Genomic DNA, 17,463 nt, shown 5'->3' on the forward strand with positions numbered 1-17,463 from the left:
CTATCAAGATCTCACAAACCCTGCATACACATTGGAGCCTTGTTCACATTTGAAACTGCTGCTCACTTTGGGAATAGTTTTAAAAGAATAAGGCCCATCCACCTTCAAAAAAAAGAGGCGAAGAGTGAATGTGGTGATAATGGGCAGGCTTCTATTTATTTCCAAAATGCTTGTAAGTATATTAACAATTAACATGAAGAACATGTTAAATGTTCTGCATTGTTAACCTTCCTAGATGAGGAGGAGCTGCCTTTCCTAAAGAGCCATGAATCTGTGGGATTCTCTATTCAAGAAAGTTGTAGAGGCTGCCTCATTAAATATATTGAAGGCATAGATAGATTTTTGGATTAAGAGTTATGGGGAAAGGCAGGTAGTGGAGCCAAGTCCACAGAAGGATCAGTCATGATCTTATTAAATGGTGAAGTGGGCTTGATGGGCCAAATGGCTGACTCCTGCTCCTATTTCTTATGTTCTTGCGTTCCCAGTGTAACCTCATGGATGTTCAGTAAAACCCCTGATAGTTGGCACTTATGGGGATCGGCAGATACCAGATAAGTGAATTTTATGGTTGCTTGAGATTGTGTTGCGCGATTGGTGAACTAAGGACGTGGCACGCCAATTTTAAACTCCATATTTTTTACCTATTTATTTCCCACGATTTTTTGCCGCTTCTTGCTGCTGCTGGTTGCTTGAATTCCGGTTATGGGGTTTGACTGTATTTTGACATTGCAAATCTAATGCTATGGACCATTAACATCCAAACTGCTGTTTTGTAAATTACATTGATAACATTTTGGACGATCTTCTATATGCATATATGTATATGTTGTGAAAGTCAGATAGGTTTGAATTGAAACAAAATAGACTGTACAGCGCAATGAGTCAGTAGTATTTTAGTAATCTCATTTGTATGGCCTTCACTTTTGCCTTTCTAATTAGACAATTGCAATAAAACAATAATGCTACATGAAATCTGTGACTTTTTTTTTCCAGTATGAGGATTTATAGGTAATAACTGAGCTGATTAACGGCTGCAAGTCATCAACCTCCCTGATGTGCCTCGACTATTATTAAATGAGGCATATATTTTCTGGGTACGATAAGATTGTAAAGCCTTTGCATAAGTTTTCACTTAATATAAATATAATTCTTCATGAACTTCATATTCAGGAAGATCTCTAATGCTTGATTGTCAGTTAAAACATGGAACAATTTAAATTCCTTTGGAATAATTGTGTATCTTTTGTTGGCAGCTGAAGCGCTACCAGGGGAACTATCAAAGCTTTTGCTGGAAATCAGAGAGAGCCAAGATAAAGATTTTGACGATTTGTGCCAAGCCATCACTTCATGTTCAATAGACAGTTTTACCAGTGTAAACATTTCTGATGATGATACTGCAAAGTGTGAAAAGCAGCCTATGCATTCAAAGGTTAGTGCAGAAGATGTTTTAATGTGTTCAGAGTTCCTTTTGATGTTTTATGAGTTGGAAACAATCACGGTATTTATGAGTGTTTCTGCATTTTTGAAATATGCCTTAATTAAGGTGATTTTTGAATTATGCTTATGGAAATTCTTCAAAATATATATTGTTTTAAATTCACTCAGTCAGAATTTTCCATTGCTGCATAATCATTAGATTGCTATCCTTTAGAAGTATGAATCTATTTCAATATATAGCTCAAGACATTCAGTTGGTCAGTGTACTACCAACATTTCTGGCTTCAGGCCCAAAATGCTGGTAGTACATCTTTACCTCCTTTGGACGCTGCGAGATTGGCTGAGTTCCTCCAGTACTTCTGCATGCATTTACTACAATCTCAGTGTCTGCAGTCTTTCATGTTTCACAGAATGAATACAGATACACCTTTAAAAATAAATACTATTTGATGCTGTATTTGAATAAATACTATTTTAGAGCAAACTGAGATTTGGAATGACTGGGAGAGACTTTGGATCACTAAGGAAGTATATCATTGGGAACTGGATACATTTCAGGCTGTTATTGGGAAACAGTTGGTGCGGAATCAAGCTATTTGTTCATTAGTTTGAGATGAAGTAATTCTGGAAGCATCCTGAGATGTCCAACTAATTTTTTTTTAATACTATGTTTTGAGGTTGGCATTATCTGTGGTTGAAAGCTTTGCTAAGGTAAGTGGAGCTGGTTTTAGTAATGGAACTAAACAAGAAATCTGGGGTCTCGTGCAGTATAGACACCAAAGTACTGGGGAAACTCAGGCAGCATCTTGAAAGTAAAAAGCAGTCGATGTTTCAGGTATGAGACTTCTCATTCCTGAAGAGGAGCTCAGGCCCAAAATGTCAACTGTCTTTACTTTCAATGACCTGCTGAATTTCTCCAGCACTTTGGTCCTGATAATCCCTGGTTTTATCTCTCTGTGAATTATTTACAATAAAAAAATATGGCATTCTTGAGAAAATGTCAATGCTTGACTTAGTATTTGAAAGTATTGCTGTCTATTTTCTTGGGAAAATAACTTTGATCGTTAAGAACAGAAACTCTCAACTCTACGAGTGAAAGTCTCCATAAGGATGCAAATTCTTTGTGGTACATTTCTTAAACTGTTTTGATTTGTCCATCAGAGCGTTGAGAAACAGCACATATTTGTCAGGACATAAGAAATAGAAGCAAGAGTAAGTAATTTGGTTCCTTATATTTGTTCCATTATTCAACGAGAACGTGGCTGATTCTTTACCTCAGTGCCACTCTTCTATAATAAACCCACATCTCTTAGATTTCCTAGTATCTAAAAATCTATCATTATCACTCTTGATCCACTATCTGGGTTTAAAAAATATATATTTCAGTGCTTTCTGGGTGAGGAAATTTCTTTTCATTCTGTTGTGAGTGGCTGGTCCCTTTAATATTGTGACACTGCTTCGACACACTCAAGACATAAGAAGTGTTCCATTTCAATGAAATCCCCTCCCATTTTTTTAAAACAGTAGATGTAGGCCCATTCTGCTTAATCTGTTCTCATCAGAAAATTCTTCTGTCTGAAGAATCAAATGCTGAAGCTTTATATCTTCCTTTAATAAGAATGCCAAACTTGTTAACAACATTCCAGGCGTTGTCCTACCAATGTCTTGAGTGCGTGCAATAAGCTGTTTCTACTGGTCTACTATTTGCCTTTCTACTTGCTATTATTAAGCATCAGTGATTTGTGGAAATCAATAAACATCGACATTTTTCAACCTTTTGCCATTTAAAAAAATATTATTTTTGTGCCAAAATTATCTCTCATCTAGTCACATGATGTTCTATTAATGATATCCTTGGCCTTAGCCATATCCTCATCCCTTTACAATCCATCATCCATGCTGATCCCTAACTCTGTATCAGCTGCAAATTTGTTGCTCCATCATCAATTATACATTGTTAACAGTTTTGACTCCAACACTAATCCCTGTGGCACCCCACAAAACTTAACCTCCCAACCTGTTAACCCTTTGTTTTCTCTCCATTAGCCAATTATCAATTCAATTCAAATCACATGTACCTTTAATTTTGTTTAATAACTTTATTGTGTCCACCTTATCTTCTATTGCTTCTCCCTTATTGCAATAGTCATTGTCTCAAAGAACATTGAAAGATGTCAGGCCCACCATGTGTATGCTGACCATCAAGCACCAATAATACTAATATTTCCCCTTTGTAAATCAATGTTGTTGTTTCCCAATCCTTTTGTATTCCTACCATGCACTTTATAATAATATTTTTCACGAAGACAACATCAGATGTACTGTGTCTGTGGCTCTGCATTACCCCTTCTCTCTCTCCTTACTCATTCTAGCTTCCAAGGTGAGGAATTTGTCCAGAATCTGTGGAATTTTGTTGGTGTATTGTAGCCTTGAATCCTGGGGATTTTTTTTGCTTCCAGTCCCATTAATTTCTCTGACACAGATTTTTCAAGTGAACTCCTGTGAAGATTAGTACAGGAGTTGTCCAGGGAGCAAATATCCACTCAGAATTCAGGCTTTAGAAACAGTCCAATATTTTTAATTAAAAGTTTTGTTTAAAGTACTTTATTAAATGGTACGAAAAGGATCAATTGCTCATATAATAATTATAACAAAAGTGGATGAAAAGCTTTTCTAAAAAGAATTTTGGGTAATTTATTTAACCCAGAGGGACAAAATGTTTGACATTGAGATAAAGCTGTATAATACAGATTTTTATTGTGATTATATTGAGAGTGTAGTTTTTTATTACTGAAATACAATATAGGAAGTAATTTTTGTGGTCAGGAAGTGAATATACGAGTAAGTAAGTCAGCACTCCCTGGTTCATGCATTTGATTTTATTATTAAGTTGATGATAAGATTAAGAGATTCTGAAAGATACTCCAGATTGCCACCTTGTGTTAAAAGAATGAATCTGTACAGTGACAATTTATAACAAAACACTAACACAGCAGTATCACATTGGTGGATTCTAAAATATTTGGTTGTGAGGTCAATCTTCCCTCCAAAGGCCCAATACTACGGACTAGTTTGATACCTGAATGAAATTCCGAGAGAGCACTGCAGAATTCTTTCATTTGTAGCCACATTTTTCTTGAAATTTACATTGTAAATTAAATTTACATTGTAAATTTAAAAAAAAACCTTTCATTGAGCATCTGAAATTTGATTGATTTGACAAATCCAATTTTTTAATTTCACTGGAATGGAAAATTCAGTTATTGCTCTAAGATGTATTCATCACTGTTAACTGGCAATGATTATTCACTGCAATATAAGAAAAGAGAGTGTGTGTAATCTAATCAGCCCAACAAGTAGGCTTCAAAGTTCCATGGGCAATTGGTAATTACCAGTGAACTCAAGTGCCACAGAGATCCACACCTCATGAGTGAATGGAAATGAAGAGATAAACCCAAACCATGTTTAAAACTTTTATTTTTAGAGAGCATGTCTGCTTGGGGCAGTGGTGACTAGCTATCTTTGTTTGTATTGGGTACAACTAAATGGCTCCATTGGAATTGGCATTGAAATTTAAGATTCCTTTATTTTCATGTCTTTTCTTTGGCTTGGCTTCGCGGACGAAGATTTATGGAGGGGTATGTCCACATCTGCTCCAGGCTCGTTGGTGACCGACAAGTCCGATGCGGGACAGGCAGGCACAGTTGCAGCGGTTGCAAGGGAACATTGGTGGGCTGGGGTTGGGTGTTGGGTTTTTCCTCCTTTGCCTTTTGTCAGTGAGGTGGGCTCTGCGGTCTTCTTCAAAGGAGGTTGCTGCCCGCCGAACTGTGAGGAGCCAATATGCACAGTTGGAGGTGATATCAGCCCACTGGCGGTGGTCAATGTGGCAGGCACCAAGAGATTTCTTTAAGCAGTCCTTGAACCTCTTCTTTGGTGCCTCTGTCTCGCTGGCCAGTGGAGAGCTCGCCATATAACACGATCTTGGGAAGGCGATGGTCCTCCATTCTGGAGACGTGACCCACCCAGCGCAGTTGGGTCTTCAGCAGCATGGATTCGATGCTTGCGGATTCTGCCAGCTCGAGTACTTCGATGTTGGTGATGAAGTCACTTCAATGAATATTGAGGATGGAGCGGAGACAGCGCTGATGGAAGCATTCTAGGAGCCGTAGGTGATGCCGGTAGTGGACCCATGATTCGGAGCTGAACAGGAGCATGGGTATGACAACGGCTCTGTACACGCTGATCTTTGTGTGTTTCTTCAGGTGGTAGTTTTTCCAGACTCTTTTGTGTAGTCTTCCAAAGGCGCTATTTGCCTTGGTGAGTCTGTTGTCTATCTCTTTGTCGATCCTTGCATCAGATGAAATGGTGCAGCCGAGGTAGGAAAACTGGTTGACCATTTTGAGTTCTGTGTGCCCGATGGAGATGTGGGGGGGCTGGTAGTCATGGTGGGGAGCTGGCTGATGGAGGACCTCAGTTTTCTTCAGGCTGACTTCCAGGCCTGTAATGATACAGAAAATGTAAATATAACACAAGATTTCCTTTTGCCTGCTGACAAAACAAAGGAGATGATTGTGGACTTCGAGGATGAAGGTTGACCACTCTCCATTGCACATCAAAGGCTTCATCAGGGGGAGAGTGGAGAACACAAAGTTCCTTGGACACACAAACCACCTCCCCATTAATCAGGAAGGTGGAGCAGCACTTATACCTCCTAAGGGGAATGAGGAGGGCAAGGCTACTGGCCCCGAACTTGACCACAATTGAGAGTGTCCTGTCTGGCATCATTGAGTGATATGGGAGTTGCAATGTATTAAACCAAAAGTAAATACAAAAGATCATCAAAATGGCTGAGATCACTGGTGCCTCCCTTTTCTCTATTGAGCCCGTTTACTGGGAGCATGGCTTAAATAAGTCTCAAACAATTATAGAAGACCCTTTCCATCCAGCACACCGTATCTTTGATCCACTACCATTTAGGAGGTACAGGAGCATCAAAATCAGGTCTGCCAGGCTGGGAAATAGCTTCTTCCTTCAGGCTATGAAATTTATGAATAGTAATGCACTCCAGAATATTAATATATTTATTTTAAATGATTATGTACATATGTGATTATTGTGTACTGTCTATTGTGTGTATAGATGTGTGAACCATGGTCCAGAGAAATACTGTTTTGTTGGGTTTGTTTATGTACAGTCAGATGATAATAAACTTGAACTTTAAGTTACTGTAAGTTTTTATAGCAGAGGACCTCTCCTGGAGCCAACTCATCGATGCAATTACAAAGGATGTACATTAGCTCATTTACTGTTGAAGAGGTCTGAGGAGATTTGGCATGTGGTATCAAACTTCTGGAGGCATACGGAAGTAAAACACGCAGGTCCGCAGAAACCATGGTTGGACGTGTGGTTACATTTTTTCATAACTCCTACCCCTGCCCCTCTTCCCCCTATTTTTTTGGGTGTCTGCTTACATTTTTTCCTAATGATGAAGGGGTCAAGCCCTCTTTATCTTTGCTCTATAAAGTATATTGTTTGACCAGCTGAGTTTCTCCAGCATTATGTTTTTACTTCTGGAGGTGCACTATGGGAAGCATACTGACTTGCTTGCATCATAGTCTGGTTTAGAAACTCGAGTGCCCAGGAATGCAGAAGGCAACAGAAAGTAGCAAACATAAACAGGGTTATCACAGGCTCAGAACTCCAATCCATTCAATTCATAAATGTGAGGCACTGCCTCAACAAGGCAGCCAATATCATAACCCATCTCTCAGGCTGCAGCCTCTTCTCATTGCTACCTTTGGGTTGAGTGCACAGAAACCTGAAGTCCAGCAGCTCTAGGTTGAAGAACAGTTTTCATCCAATGGCTATCAGGCAGTTGACCCTCCCCTTACTACCTAACCATAAACTACTCCGGAAATACTATTGAAACTACCTTGATGAAAGGTCAGGCCTAAAACATTGGTTACCTTAACCTGAAAGATGCTGCGTGACTTACTGAGTTTCTCCAGCACTTTTGAGTATGACACCACAGTTGAAATGCCATACTGTGAATATTTATTTATCTGTATTTTATATTGTTTCATTCCATGCAGGGTGAACTTAATGTATACTACTGTAGTTTTTTTAAAACACAAACCACCTGTTTGGCAGTAGCAAAGAAGACTCCTGGTGCATATGTACATTGTACTTACTTGTATGACAATAGACTCATTCATCATTATTCTGCCCAAACTTGCCCAAATTAAATTGGATCTACCATTTGGCAATTCATTTGTGTAGTGGATATCCTTGTTAGCTTTGGTAGGTTTCAGCATCAGGTATTGTTTAATTGACAGTATTCATCCTTCTGAATCAGAATATTGTGATTTCAAGTTTCTCTCCAGAAAATGGAGAACAAAATCCAATCTGATTACTTGTATCAAGCATGTGCTGCCTGTGTCAACTCATTCTCCTTCCTGAATACCAGAGTCAGGAATGAGTGCTGCACTCCTTCAAAGGCAAGTACATCCTTCCTAAATTAATGAAATTAGGCATGGTCTTCCCAAGGCCCTTTTATCATTGGAGTCATATTTCTTTAATCCTATGGTCCAGTTAATTCATATGATATGTCACCTGCCTGTGTATCACTGAACAACCTGTGTGCCTTTTACCACTTTGTGGTCTGTAAGATCAGCAAACTTGGATATGTTGGATTTTATTTCACATCAAAGTCATTAACACAGCTTGTGAAAAATCTGTATTCCTATGAATACAATTGGGATTACCTCTGCCGATACTCTGCTATTTTGTTACTAATGGTCCTGTGTACTTTGAAATATTAGATTCCAATTGTGGTCACTCTGTAGCCTTTCTCTCGAAAGGCAAATATATCAAACCTGGTTCTATTTGTCTTTATGGCTCCTATTATAAATTATTTTTATTTTTATTTATAATTCTTTGATCCTAACATTTTTATTTTTCTGAACATGATTTTAATCACAAATATCCTTATTCCTTTATATTAGACAGGACTTTCAGATCTTCCTAAACCAAATATATTTTCTGCTTAATAATGTAATATTCTCTTCACTTATGAATTCATTCTTCCCTGAATCCAGGGAAGCAGTGCTGCCGCAGCTCACCAGATGACCACTCTGGTACCTTGGGGCAGCTCTGGCACCTCCTTGTCACCGTTTTTGGTGAGGTCCCCCACCTGAAAAAATTAGCCTTGCACCCCTGCCTGAACTCATTAGTTTCAACCATATTTTCAACTTATTTACTCACTGAATCCAAACTTTTAAAAATATTGTGCATGCAACAGGCATTAGAAAGGGAGAATTCCATAGTCCTGTTACATTTTGAGTGGAAAAGTGCTTCCAGGTTTCGCCTGGAATTTGTGCTGGATCATATTCTTGTTTTAATACAAGAATTTATCTGTAATTCTATGTGCTCATTGATGTGGAGTAATCCTTTCCTGTTTCAAACAAGTATGTTCTCTGAATCGTTATTGCATGTTTTTAATAATTGAAAGTAGCTTGGTGAGATGACATTGAATTTTATAATCTCAAGGAAACAAGCCAACTTTCTGCGCTCTGTATTCATATTTAACAATGAATTTATTACCCAGTCCCACCTGATTAGGGGCATTGTTTTTGATGGCTACAGGGTCCTATCAAACCCAATCCTCCACCACCAATTTCACTGTAATTTTTCAATTCACAAAAGTCTATTTCTCTCTCTTCTTCCTTTGGAGTTTTTTGTTGAAAAAAAGGAAATCCTAGAATCCTAATTTCAATCTAGTACATTGTGTAATCCTATTTCTTACTTTTCTACTCTTCATTTCCATGTTTAAAAATGGTTCAGGTGCGACACACACACACTGCAAACAAGAACCCTTCATTTGGAAACCGTTTGAGTTAGACATCTGGCTCTCATTAGCTGGCAATAGGGTCTATGTCGTTCTGAGGAGTTTGCAGATATTTAAGTATTTCTGAAATTAAAGAGATTCTGAAGATTCAGAGAGCTAAGAGTGCCTCATAACTTAGCAGGCGAGCCAACTAACAATTTCCAGCTCTGCCCTCTTCAAAGCCAAGTTGCATTTTTGGTAGCTGCAGATGAAAAACAAGGTCCAGTTTAGGTTATAAAACTACATCTGAGGATTGCAGTTCCCTTTCACGTGATTCATCATGAAAAATCCTGAGAAGCTTTATCTAGCAACTGAAGAACTTCCTGTCAGGCAGTTTTAGTTGCTGTAGAACCTGCAAGTGATTACTTATTTTAACTTGAGCTTGGTTCTCCTAGGAAGCAAGCAGTTCCCTGATTTGATTATTACAATCCAATTTGTTAATAATAAAATTCATATTTCATCTAAAGTATTGTTGCTTTTTACATTTCAGTAAAGCTTTGTATTCTTTCAATGAAAATGTCAGTTAGCAGGTATTGCTTTGATATTTGGATTTCTTCCTAAATTCACCTTTAATTGCATATTATGGAAGGAGTTTAATAACTCTGTCTACATCAATTTATCACTGGGCAGAAAATAGAAAACCGTTTGCTAGAAGTGCAGGAGCAAGGTGAAAGACATCAGTTAATAATGCTGTGACAAGCCCTGGGCCAAAATGTGACAACTTCCAACATTGTCTTCAGCGCAGCTTCTTAAGAGTACTAGATCTGTTTTTCTTCAGCCCCTAATCAGGTGGGACTGGGTAATAAATTCATTGTCAAGTTGGCTTTACTAGTTACGTATTGGGATCCTTCCATCTCTTTCTGTGGTGTAGCTCGTTGGCAATTTTTGAGGGAATAGAGAGAAAAGTTGGAATATGGGTTACCATGGGTTTCCACATCATATGGGTAAACAAAGCAACTGTCTAATCACTCCTCCGTAGGCAGTGGATGGAAGAACAAACCCCCTGTGTTGTAAACACTGCATTAAACGTCACAATGAATGGATTTTCTCAAATTTTAGAAAGGTTGTCAGTGGCCAAAAATGAAAATTTATAAAATTTCTATTGACAGCAAAAATTCAATTTTATGTATTTGTAGTTTCACAAGAAGGTTTATGCTAAGGAAATCCAAGCAGATGAATAACTGGAATAATGTTCTGTGTATCAAAACAAGAATGTGATCCAGCACAAAATCCGTCACTTCTGCATGACAAGGCTCCATTAATCTCTTTCAATTGTGTTTAGTTAACAACCATTGTGATTCCAGGCATGGAATTCATTTGGGCAGTGTTCCTCTCCTATGGTCCTGCACTCTTATATGTTTTCCTAAATCTTTGAAGCTTAGGCATTACATATGTTGATGTTCCTAAATATGCATCGTCAGTTCTGTATGATTGACTCCTAAAGGCCTGCTAATTTCTGCTATTCCTGCTACCACATCTTTGTTAATATGCTGGGCCATGAATGAAGGAGTCAAGTGTTCAAAACTCAATGCAAATTTTACTATTGGCCAATGAGATTTTGCCAAGAAGAAGACAGAATGGACCATATGTAACTAATGGTCCTAGCCAATACTCATTTGCAACAGGTGTAATAACATTAGGCGAGGTGGTTGCTGTCTGAAGTGTGGTGCTGGTTTCCCTGTCTCTTCATTAATATTCATTGAAAGTCATGGATTTGCTGGTTTCACAAAATGGATGCAAATTAATGTCACTATGGAGACTTCTGACAAATAATTTGTATGCTTTAATCATGTCATAATTGTCAATACAGAAGTCAACTTCTAATACCAATAAATTAAAATTTACATATGGCTAGGGTTCAAGCTTTATAAAAGTTTTTAAAACATTTACTGTAAAGAAATTTTTCTCTCTCAATCCAACATCTCTTTAATTTTCTTACCTTTCCAGATTCCAGTGCATCACTTTTCAATTATTTTCCTTTTTAGGCCCCACTTCATTTTCTTCCTGTCTTCATATAAGTGCACCACCTGATGGATGCCTTGCTTACCAAGGTCCAATTTGTTCCATTTTTCTCCTTGCTTTTATTAACTTGCACTTTTATCACTTTGTGGACATATGAGATGAAGGATAATACAACTAATGGCAGAGGCTTTGCTTCTCCAATGGCACTGGAAACAAATAGATAACAGTTGATCAAATGCTGCTCAGTTAAGTGTCTCCTCTTATGGAGGAGGTATGCACATGCTTAAACATTGTACCCACAAATTAGCATCTTGTACCACCCAGAAATTAGACTGGCATTGAATTTATTTTCCTGTTCCCATTGCATTTTGTTAATAATGTTACAAGTCCAGAGGACCCCAAAACCCAGCAGGAATAGAAATTCACCAAGACAAATGGTTACTTAAACAAAAGTTGCTTTTTATTTTCTTTAAACATAAAAATGGGATCAAACGATAATGTATTACTATTAATTAACTTAACCTAACAACCCCCTTCTAATTCTAAGTGCATGTGTATGTAATGTGTATATGTTCAGGAAAGTTCTTTGATTCACAATTCAATCTCACTTCTCCAAGTTCACCCGTATCAGGCAATTCTTATACTGTGCACTGAATTTAACATTTATGAATTTTCACCAGGCTTTGGTGTTAAAAGTAAATGGTAACTGCTCAGGAAGGTTCTTGTTGGTTTCAGAGAGAGATTTATTGCTCATTGGACACACACAAACTGATTTCCTCCGATCAGTAACTTCCGTGTCTTGCCGAAGAAACTTGCCCTTTTATCAGTTTTCCAAATGATACTCTTTCCAGGACACCACTGAGTTCCTCTTGTTTCCCTTATTTCAGGAGAAACACTCTAGCCAGCCATTTCCTCTTGTGAGGACTACAAGGGTTTTTCGACAGGCTGAACTAAGAACTCACAACCCGTCTTCAAAATGAGGTTTTCAACAAACCTGCCAGCTTGCCATGTTGCAGCCTCTAAAAGCCACTGCAGAACTGTCAAACTCAGTTCTCTCTCTCTCTATCTCTTTCTCTCTTTCTGTTTGCAAAACCACATGACCCCTCTTATAACTGCAACCAGACAGATTGCTAGCACCAAAATCAGTTGCTGCCTGGGCATTTGTTGCTTTAAAGCCAATAGTCCATTTACTCCACAACATCAGTCCAATTAACATCTTCTTGTGAAGTCTCCATAGGCATTCTTCAAAGTTTCTGTAAAGTCATTGTGGACATTAAGTCTCTATTTCAGAGTGTTACTCTGTTAAGTTACCTACACACTAAACCCCCACAATCTATCTTTTTTAAAGACATATATAATATACCCCCAACAATAAAAAAAAAATCAGTGAGGAAGACTTTCCTTTCAAAATATACAGTATGATCGTAAAATAATAGGCATAACATTGATACTTAGTTGACAGACTTTGTCACAGTGTACAAGAGCTTTCATAACCTGGTTAATCCAAGATGGGGCGTTGTTTAATTATTTATAGTAACTTGAGTTTCTATTTTACAGCTAGTAAATTGTAATGTCAATGCTAATAAAATTTATAACAGGTAAAGCCATTGAAATACTGTAAGAATTAAATAATTCTGGCACAGGAATCTCTTTCCTTACATTTAATGACAAGGAATTTTACAAAATATGTTGGCGGCATTGTTGACATGGTGGTTAGCTCAATGCCTTTACAGCGCCAGCGATTGGGACAGGGGTTCAAATCCCGCGCTGCCTGTATGGATTTTGTACATTCTCCCCGTGTCTGCTTGGGTTTTCTCCTGGGGCTCCGGTTTCCTCCCACCCTTCAAAAATGTACCAGTGGTGTAGGTTAATGGAATGTAAATTGAGTGGCACGGACTCATGGGGCTGAATTGCCTGTTACAATGCTGTATGTCTAAATAAGTAAAATAAAAAATGTTCTTCAGTTGTTGACAAAATTAAGTCCAGCTAAAAAAGTGGTTGCAACTGCCAGATAATAATTAATGCCTTGAAATGCTTCCTTGCCTGTGACACTATTGTAGTGTGTGAACACATTGCACTCTTGCCCAAACTTAATTCCTTCGGAGTCCATGAATGAATTTACAGGTATAAGACAAGACAGAGTGCAACATTCCATTCACTGTAAAAGAGAAATGAAATGCTTGGGTTTGTCATGGCAGACCAGAAGCTTTCACGACGTGTTTACCCAGCTTCTAACATCAAAGGTGATCCCTTATATCAAAAGAAAATAGATCTCAATTTGCCCACATTATCCTCCTGTTTTATGGAGCCTTATTGTTTTCTGCTGGCAGAGAAAGCTGCATTAAATCACACTGCAAACATTCAGCTCTCAAATCAGGAATGTTTAAAAAAAACATGGAAATTATAAATTTCAATGTTGCTGGAAGGCCAGCAGATGGCAGCCTTCTCTTAGAACTTGTAATATCTGTAATAGCTTGGCATTTCAATGAGGATATATAGAAGTAATAAATACAGGTGCTGTCGTCTTTTGAATTTCACTTTCATAAATTTCCATTTTGTAAAATTAAATTAATTATTGGGTTTTCATTAAATATGAAAAAATATATTTACTGTCTCTGAAAATTCACCATGCACTAATGGTTATCCCAGCTATTTCCAAAACCTTTTAATCTCCAACTTTCGATTTTATTTTCTTCTCTCCTTTGAATATCACTACATATTGTTAGGCCTGTGCTCATTTATCCTTTATTGAACTCACGTCTTCAATTAGTTTCAAATTAGGAATTCACTTCCTTCCCATTAGCTGCAGCAAAGGATTTCAGGCGATGAAAGTGTTGAGGACCAAGTCTTCAGGCATATGTTGCTGGCAGACTGGACTGTTTGTGCGAGGCCACATATTTTATCTCATTCTGATTATATTTGCATTGCAGTGACCACATTCAGGATTCCTAACTTATTTTCAATTTCCATAACTATTCTATTTATGTTATCATCCAAAGTCAAAGAGGAAATTGCAAAATTGATTGCTTTAATCTCTCTCTCAGATGGGAAACTATAAGATACTGATTAAATTATGGCATGTCTTCCAAATTCAAAAAAAAAAAATAAAATTCCACCCTATTATCCCTCTCTGCTATTAGCAGATTAAAATTCTGTTTAATAAAGCACATATAGGAAGATTAGTTAGAGCCTTTGAGTGAGTAATCGTGAAGTTATAAAAAAACAAATTTGTTCCCAAGTCTTTTTGTTTAATATTTATTAGAAAATAGAGTAATAACCACAATTACAAAATTAAAATATTAACACATTGTCAAGAACTTTCATGGTTACATGGAGAAAAATCCTAAAAGAACTACAAAGAATCCTAAAAAGAAAAAAAAATCTAATCTCCCCACCCCCCCATCGAAATTATACCCCCCTACTGCCCTAAGAAAAAAGAAACTAAATAGAAAGAAAGAAATAAGGAGAATAACTTCATTCACTAAACCGTGGGGAGATCCGCTGCATTCATGACCAGTCTTAGATTTTCAAATTAGAATAATCCAAATATGGCCTCCAATGTTTCCAAGTGTTCATGAATTTAATGCAATATTAACCATAATTTTATAAAATTTAAGTTAATGATTTATTAATTTTACATTATATATAGATGAAAGCAATTGGGAAATTTGGAGGCTCAGCCTTGCAATTAAAGATACCTGGAAATTTAGTTGCAGCTGTTGACTTTGCAACTTGATAGAATTTTGCAAGGTACACATCACTGAGAAATCTACAATATTTCTTAGCCCATTTTTGTCTTAAGCAATATCACAATAAATCTTGCATGTTATAGTGAGTGAAATTGATCATAGACTACTTTTATTCTGTCAACTGATGCAGAGCCTTGGGGCTTTAAAAAACCAGGAAAGTAAGGAAGAACAGTAAGTTGAAAAAGAAAAGTACATCCATATGCTCATAAAAAAGATCACATATTGATTGACTTCTTTTATTCCAAGCTACTGCACACAAGTTGCGAGCTATTGTAAATCAAAATCATTATCTCCTTCAGAGATTAAATTACTTCAATAATATTTTTTAAATATTTAATTAGTTAAAGTGTATTATCATCTGACTGTACATCTTTGTGAAACATATTAACACATACTTGAAACTTTCTCCGGGCCATGGCACACAGCAAATAATAATCATATATATACATAAAGATAATATAAAATAAATATTTTGGGATGATTTACTTGTTTATCAATCTCACAGCCTGCGGGAAGAAGCTATTTCCTAGCTTTGCACTGCTGAGTTTGATGCTTCTGAACTTCCTTCTGGATGGTAGTGGGTCTATTCTGTAAAGATAAAACTAAAATTGGTTAGAAGTCTTGTTATAACCTAATTTATTTATCTTTCCAGTGAAGGCCAAAAAAAAATTAAGAATTTCAAAAAGTGAGATGGCTTATAATCTTATCTATATGGCCATGATTCCACATTATTCAGTGGCACATAATGGATCTGACTGCAGGTGGATGTTATGACTGGTGGAACTTCAAATGTAAAACTGCATTCTAGTTATTTTTATTGGAAAATTCAACTCAATGAGCTTTGCTCTGCAGAGATTCAAGAATACTATTGTTCAAACTGATTGGGTTATTCAGAAATTAGCAGTTAAACTATTTTTTAAAAATTTAGAAATAAACATTTAGATGTAAATTATATTGTGCACCTTAAAAAATATTCCTCTGATTAAAATAAGCTCTAGTATAATACAGTTATCACCACTGTTGATTCATTCATAATCTGAAACACCAACTCCATAAATAAATGGAGTGAAATGTTATCATTTAATTTATTCTTGTCAAATAATTTGCAAATATTGCTATCAAGGACTTTAATACAATCTCTGTCAAAACATGTTGTGTATGGTGTTATTGTCCTTTGGTGCACAAAGGTAAAAGTTCATGTACAATTTGTGAATGAACGGATTTCAGTCACGGCTGCCAGAAATGCTTTTTGATGCAAGTGGTAAGGTCTCTGGAGAATTTATGGAGTAATGGTGTTAAAATGTAGACTGTACTACAAATGCCATTTGATTGTTGCTGCAGGGTTACTGGCAAAATAAAATATACCAAAAATATTTTATTTTTGAAAAGGCATTGATCTGTATGAACAACTAAGCTCTGAATTATGAATGAAAATGCAATCAGTAGAGGGGGGGGGGGAGGAGAAGAAAAATCCTCATAAATTGCTAGTTTAATGGTGAAAACATTAATATAGTTCTGAAAAATAGAATAGCCAGTGGTAAAACCTTGTAAATTTTTGTTATACTGTAACTGTATAAACTGAGAATTTATGTGTCTTCAGTCTGTCACATTCTGGTTTACGGTTATAAACTGTAATCATGTCAGTTCTTGGACTCGAAGCAATAATTCATCAAAAAGAATTGGGTTGTGGTGTTGAGGCAGTTTTGAGTTAAGTACTGATATGTATGAGAATGTGACCATAGGCCTGAGCCAATTGGATGATTGAGGAGGAATAGAGTTGAGAGAAAAGGGTTGCGGTCTCAAGGTTTAGAGGTTCTATGGCCAGAGTCTCAGTCTCAACAGACTATGACAATATGGGCCACGCAAAACAGGGACACCCCAGGGGTGGAACATCTGGATATTGGGGCCCTTGAATAATGTGGCACTGAAGCAATGACTCCTTACAGACAAGACCCTAAAAAGAGAGGTTCCAGAGATCACGACTGCTAGAAGGTGGTCACAGGAGGCTGGAGAAAGATTATATGACTTCCTCGAGACAGTTAATTGGGTATTGGGGCCCTTGAGTAGTGGGGTAATGTCACTAAAACCAAGGAGCTGATTGTTGACTTCAGGAATGAAAACCAGAGGTGCACGATTGAGTGATCATTGGGAGGTGGAGAGGGTGAGCAAATTTAAGTTCTTGGAAGTCACTACCTCAGAAGATCTTTCCTGGACCAATACACAAATGGCATCATGAAGGAAGCCTGTCAGCACTCTACTTCTTCAGTTTGCGGAGGTTTGGTATGATATCGGAAACACTGGCAAATTTTTACAGAGATGTGGTGGAAAGTGTGCTGCTTCATGGTCTGGTATGGGGACACCAATACCTCTGAGCAGAAAACCCTGCAAAAGTAGTGGACACAGCCCAGGACATCACAGGCAATACCCTCC

General features: G+C 37.3%; 1 protein-coding gene across 16 annotated transcripts in view; it reads left to right on the forward strand.

Annotated features, from left to right (window-relative positions):
- anks1b (ankyrin repeat and sterile alpha motif domain containing 1B) overlaps window positions 1-17,463 on the forward strand; it is an 823,124-nt gene that overhangs the window by 400,624 nt on the left and 405,037 nt on the right. For all 16 annotated transcript variants that reach the window (XM_069908369.1, XM_069908373.1, XM_069908387.1 and 13 more), the window contains one exon: window positions 1,254-1,429. In XM_069908369.1, coding sequence (XP_069764470.1) covers window positions 1,254-1,429 — 176 coding nt within the window. The remainder of the gene's footprint in view (window positions 1-1,253; window positions 1,430-17,463) is intronic.

This window comes from Narcine bancroftii, chromosome 13 (assembly GCF_036971445.1).
Source record: "Narcine bancroftii isolate sNarBan1 chromosome 13, sNarBan1.hap1, whole genome shotgun sequence".
NCBI lineage: Eukaryota > Metazoa > Chordata > Chondrichthyes > Torpediniformes > Narcinidae > Narcine > Narcine bancroftii.